The sequence below is a fragment of the Toxorhynchites rutilus genome, chromosome 1, assembly GCF_029784135.1.
Source record: "Toxorhynchites rutilus septentrionalis strain SRP chromosome 1, ASM2978413v1, whole genome shotgun sequence".
In the NCBI taxonomy this organism is placed as follows: domain Eukaryota; kingdom Metazoa; phylum Arthropoda; class Insecta; order Diptera; family Culicidae; genus Toxorhynchites; species Toxorhynchites rutilus.
Genome location: NC_073744.1, coordinates 136,285,255 through 136,291,648, shown reverse-complemented (window position 1 = coordinate 136,291,648; position 6,394 = coordinate 136,285,255). Strand labels below are relative to the sequence as shown.

At 42.0% G+C, this 6,394-nt stretch overlaps 1 protein-coding gene across 1 annotated transcript; it reads right to left on the bottom strand.

Annotated features, from left to right (window-relative positions):
• Positions 1-2,371: 2,371 nt before the first annotated feature.
• LOC129761465 (uncharacterized) lies at positions 2,372-5,950 on the bottom strand. The gene has a single exon (XM_055759189.1). The coding sequence runs from the start codon at positions 5,948-5,950 to the stop codon at positions 2,372-2,374; it is 3,579 nt and encodes a 1,192-aa protein (XP_055615164.1).
• Between the last annotated feature and the right edge of the window lie 444 nt (positions 5,951-6,394).

Below are 6,394 nucleotides of genomic sequence, written 5' to 3'. Positions count from 1 at the left end.
ATTGAATGAACGAATGAATTTTTGTCGCTTTTATGCAAGGGGTGAGTGAATGTTTAATTGATTGATTGATATATTTGGTGATTTTTTGGAATTTTTATTTGTTTTTTTTGTGTCATTTTAGCGTTGGCATGAGCCATCGGTAGAAAATGACCGGGAAAATAATCTAAGATTTTTCTTCGACCGGATGCTTGCAATCTTTGGTTATGTCCGAGGTAGCGTCCGTGTGCGAAGAAAAATCGGATTAATTTAAGGTGATTATTGTTTCATTCCTTATTTTCTCGGATATAGTTCTGGGGTCGGAATGACAATACTCACCAGGTTACTTTTTCGACGGAGGTCGATAGTCAAGTTATTTGTACATCTTCAGTGTAACTTCTACCAATGAGAAGTGGAAGTTTAGTTATAGTTTTGGTTAAATCTAAGTATGTTTTTCTTCATTCAGATGTGAATAAGTTTGCCAACTAATAGTAGTTCTTGAAAGATTAAACAAATTGTATTCTTCAGTTGTTCAGTTTCGTAATTCTCCATAATACCACTTTTTTCGGTGGGCGTTAGGAGTCTACTTTTGCTGAATATTCACACAACATTTCGCTGGAGACCGGAGCGGTGAAGCGTTGATGGTCAGTTACTGACAGATCCACAGATCTGATACTGGAAATAGAGGAAGAGTCAGATTCTGACGATGGCAACATATGACCCCGATAATGTTCGTGAACAATGTAGTAGAAGGAAGACTTTAATTTCGCCTTCGAAAATTTGATTGGTTTAGGCCAATCAAATTTTCGAAAATTTAGCAGGGAATGATGTAGCGCTGCACTGATTTTAGTATTGTTGAGCCCCTCGTTTCTATGAGTATGAACGTCAGTTTCAACACAACTTCCGTGTGTGGAATCTGAGTGTCTTTTCATATGTGTATGTTTCGGATGAAGCAAAGCGAGTGCTTTTTCCCTTTCCGATTTCACTGCTAGCTATAAAGTGTTAAAATTGAGGCATCTACAGATTAGTTAGGTTAGTGCCTGAATTTAAACATTCGTTTTTCTCTAAGGCACATTGTATATATTAAAATATACCCATATGGTTGTAACGTTTGGTGAAAAAAAACGAAAAATTAAAATATGCCTTTCCGCTAAAAATTTTCTAAATTAACGCTTAAGGATTTTTTGAACAGAACTTTCCATATCGTTTTGTGGCTTTAATACTGATTTTAGAAATAATTGGGTATACAGGCAAATCTTTTTTTGTGCGGGGGATAGGGACTGCACAAAAAATCGTGCAAAACTTCACCAGTAGCTTAGGAAAATCGTGTTCGGTACACAATTTGAAAAAAAAAAAAACATTTTCTGTGCGGTAGATAGGGATCGCATTAAAAAAGTTTCCTCCAAGAAAATAACTCAAATCCACGACGTTCACCGTTCGAATTCTAAATGGACGATAACTTCGTCAAATATGCTTGTTGATTCGTCTGGGATAGGTTGTAGGTGTAGAAACGGCTGGGCTGGCTGGGATTAACCTTCTTTCCAAATGAGGACACGATGGAAATTTCACAAACTTATTTTATTTAGTTCACTCTAAATTGTGACCGGTCAGTTCAACGGCTGAGGTTAAAGAGAGCGTTGCAAAGCAATAATCGCTCAGCCTACTTCTAAACTTAACAAAGTTTCCAATGAAGGTTGGAAGGAAGTTGCCATAAAAATTGCTGTTCCATTTATTGTTAATTATAACGCAACATAGACCGGCCACCTGAAATCATTAATTTCACAAATATAATTCAATTTTTCTTAATTTTATAAAACACTAGGATCCTCCATGGATATTCCTAATTCATTCTTCTTGATGGTGAAGGTCATCGTCCATTGATGGCAGCAAACATAGTTTGGTACAAGCTCTTCTGAACTCTCCGGTCGAAGTGCGTAGTGTGACCACGCGTGTTATTCCATCTTGACCCGGATGGAATTCAACAATTCGGGCTAGAGGCCATCGAGTCGGTGGTTGCTGTTGATCCTGAAGAATCACCATTTGACCGACCTTGAGATCGACCTTGCTTGATGCTGATGATGGTTGTCTTTGAAGTTCGCTTAGGTACTCGCTTCTCCATTTGTGCCAAAATTGTTGAACTCTCTGTTGGATGAACTGATACCTGTTGAGTCGATTTGAAGGTACGTTGCATACATCTGGATCAGGCAGGGCTACTGGGGATGATCCAATCAAAAAATGCCCTGGTGTGAGGATCTCGTAATCCTAGGGATTTTCTGAGAGTGGGATGAGCGGTCGGGAGTTCATACACCCCTCTATTTGTGCTAAAATAGTCACTAGGTCTTCGTACAGCAACGTTGTATTCCCTAATTAACTAACTAAATGCCTTTTGGCCACTTTAACGGCGGCCTCCCAGAGGCCCCGTAGTGAGATTGGTACTTATCTGTTCGGTTGTAGTGCGGTTTGAGAACATCTGGTACAAAGCGTTCAACGCATTTTTTGCCCCAGCGAAATTTGTAGCGTTATCTGAGTACAGGTGTTCAGGTTTTCCTCGCCTGGCTATGAAACGTCGAAGCGCAGAAATGAACGATGCCGTAGATAAATCTCCCACAAGCTCAATGTGCACGGCCTTTGTAGCGAAACACACAAACAAAGCTATGTATGCTTTTGTTGGAGCAGCTTTGCGGTATGGGTGCTTCACAAACACTGGTTCGCAATAGTCGATTCCAGTCGTAGAAAAAGCTCGCCCAGGGGTAATACGTGCTGGAGGTAATTGTCCAATGGGTTGCTTTATTGGTCGGGGGTCAACACGTGCACAGCGATAACAATTCCGTATCACGTTTCTTACTGCTCTTCTCCCATTTGTTGGCCAAAACTCCTTTCGTACTTCAGCCAAAGTTAAGTTGATACTCCCATGAAGTAATTTCAGGTGGTGTGATTTTAACAGTAGTAGTGTGAAGTGATGAAATCCGGGTAACAGGATTTGATGCTTTACCGCGTACGGTTCCTTCGAAAGATTGAGCCGGCCACCGACTCTCACTATCCCAATGGAATCCACGAATGGGTTGAACAATTTCAATGAAGAACTTTTCGAAACCGCTTGCCCTTTGCGAAATTGACGAAGTTCTGACGTGTAGCATTCGGCTTGTGCTAGTTTCACTAAAGTGAATTTGGCGTTTTCCAATTCTTCCACAGAAAGTGTTGATGAAGTTACCTTTGGTGATTTTCGTGCTTTCTGAACGAAACGCAAACAATATGAAATCGTTCTCAATAAGCGATTATACGATGAAAAACGTTTCAATAACGGGTTTTGTGGTGTATTGATTTGCACGGCAAGACTAGTTGTTTTACGCTCGACTTCATGATCAGGTAAATTTTCTGCATCCAGTTTCTGCGTCGGCCAATATTCCGGAGATTTGCATAGCCAACTAAGTCCATGTTTCCATGTCAAACAATCCAGAAACTTCTCCACTGACAATCCGCGGGAAACAAGATCCGCTGGATTTGTAGCCCCTGATACATGTTGCCATCGAGATCCATGGGTTAGGTTTTGGATCTCTGCAACCCGATTCGAGACGAAGGTTTTCCAGGTTTGGCTGGGTGCACGAAGCCAATGCAGGACTACCATAGAATCCGACCAAAACCAGGTCGATTGAAATTTTACGTCCAGTGCAGTCACTATCTTATGATACAACAGCGCGGCCATCTGTGCAGCGCATAGTTCCAGCCTTGGGATCGTTCGTCTTTGTAGTGGAGCCACCCTCGACTTCGATGCAAGCAGCTCAACTCTCACGTCTCCATTCTCTGTCAACGATCGTACATTAGCACAGGTTCCGTAAGCTGTTTCTGAGGCATCCGCGAAACAATGCAGATGAAGCTCCCCATCGCCAAATGCATGCCGGTTCATTCTGAATTTGATTAAGTTCGGTAGCTCATCTGTAAAGTTCCTCCATTCCAGTTGGAGGTTCGTAGGTACTTCATCGTCCCAGTCCAATGATAAGGTCCACAAATGTTGGAGTAGTAGGTTCGCTCGAATTACGATGGGAGAGATTAGCCCGAGAGGGTCATACAATTTCGCAATGCATGATAGAATACTTCGTTTTGTAATAAAGTCGTTGATTTGAATTGGTTGGATATCGAATCGGAACATATCAGTTGCCGGTTCCCAGACAATACCTAATGTCTTGATAGTGTCATCAGTGTCAAACGTTCGATCAGCTTGACTCGCACGATTTTCGAATGGAATACTCTCCAGTACAGCTTTCTCATTTGATCCCCATTTTCTTAGCCGGAATCCTCCTGATTTCAACAGTTTGTCCATGTCTTCTCGCAATTGGATTGCCTTTTCTATGGTAGATTCTCCACGGATGAAATCATCCATATAAAAATCGTGTTTCAAACAATTTGCAGCATGGGGGAATGATTTCCCTTCATCTTCAGCCAGTTGATGAAGCGTTCTCGTTGCTAGAAACGAAGATGGCCCCAAACCATACGTCACTGTGGTCAGCTCGTACTCCATTATTGGATGGGAACTGTCGAATCGCCACAATACACGTTGTAATGCACGGTCATCAGGATGAATTGTAATCTGGCGGTACATTTTCTCAATGTCCGCCAGAAGTGCCACCTTGTATTTCCGAAAACGCAGGATGATTGCCAACAGGTCATCCTGAATTACAGGTCCAATTAACAGCGAATCGTTTAAAGAAAATCCGGTACTGCTTTTCGCTGATGCGTCGAATATGCCTCTCACCTTCGTAGTTGTACTCGACTCGTTTATAACAGGATGGTGTGGGAGGTAAAAAACCACAGGTGCTGCCCGTTGCTCTTCCGCTACTTTGTGCATATGGTTTAATGAAATGAACTCAGCCATGAATTGGTGGTATTTGGTTTTCAGTTCGTTGTTCCGTTCCAGCTTACGCTCGAGATATCCTAACCGACGGACAGCAGTGGAGTATGATTCGCCGATCATCGAACTAAAGTTTTCCTTCTTAGGATATTTAACGACGTAACGCCCACTTGGGTCCCGTGATACAGTTTCCTGGTAAAAATCCTCGCATTGCTTTTCGGTAGATGAAAGGATTCTATGATTTATGTCCTCAATTTTCCAAAAATTTTCCAAAGTTCGATCAATGGATTCCAGCGTAGATAAACAACACGTTAAAGTATTTGGTTGAGGATTTGTTGGGACTTTTCCTGATAGCAACCATCCAAATTCACTCTCCACCAACATCGCATTTGAGTGATTCAACTGAAGCCGGCCACCCTTCAGAATTGTGTAAAAGTGCTCCACACCAATAATTAAATCAACCTTCCGAGAGATATTGTATTCGGGATCTGCAAGAGTGACTCCTGTGGGTATTTTCCAATCAGTTCCAGATGTGTTTACGAATGAGAGAGTTGCAGTGAGATTGCGTAACACCATACAATCCAAACTTGTGGAAAAATTGCCGGTTCTGGATTTGATTGTAGTCGAGGTCGAACCAATAACACGCACTTGAGATTCACCAATACCAGAAATATTGTGAGTAACACGAGATCGGGTTAAACGTAATTGTTGAAATAATCGTTCACTCATCAGATTACACTGAGAGCCCGAGTCCAGTAGAGCTCGGGTGAGATGTTCACATCCATTAGCATCTAGTATCACTAGGATAACCGTCGACAACAGAACACTTTCGCTGCGAGACTTGACCAAAGAGTTCAGGGACACCGGCTGAGCACAGCTAGGCGCTGTTACGTTATTCACATGTCGTGATCCATTTCGTTCTGGGCTTGAGGCAGCTTGCGAGCCTTCAGTATTAGGATTGGATGAACTATTTGCCTCAAATCCTGGATGCAAAGATGTGTGGTATTTTTTCTGGCAAATCCGACAGCTGTATTTGGAAGTACATTTACGAACGAAGTGGTTTACTCTGAAACAGTTGCTGCAGATTCTTTTACTGTTGACTAAGTTTAACTTATCCTTCAGATGCATTTTGTCGAACACAGGACACTTAACTAGAAAGTGCTTATCACTGCATGCCAAACAATCAGGTTGATAGCTATCGGTAATGGTGTACGTGTTGATACGTGGAATATGAGGTGATGACGCTGGCTTTTGTTACTTGGGGATGATTGACCTTGAGTGTGATGAACTTGGATTTTGTTCTGCATTGATGGATAATGAGTCCAACGTGCGAACTTTCATTGTTAGGAAGTTCACTAAGTTTTCATACGTAGGTTCATTTTCTCCAGAATCATGCTCCTCCCAATCTTTGAAGGTTCCGTCATCCAATTGAGAAGATAACAGTTGGACCAAAATACTACTCCATTGCTCGGTTGGTTCACCAAGCTGAGTAAGGATCTTCACGTTGCGCTCGAAATCTTCCAGTAACAATCTTAGGTTGGAAACTGTCTTCGCGGTAAGTTTGGTAGATGA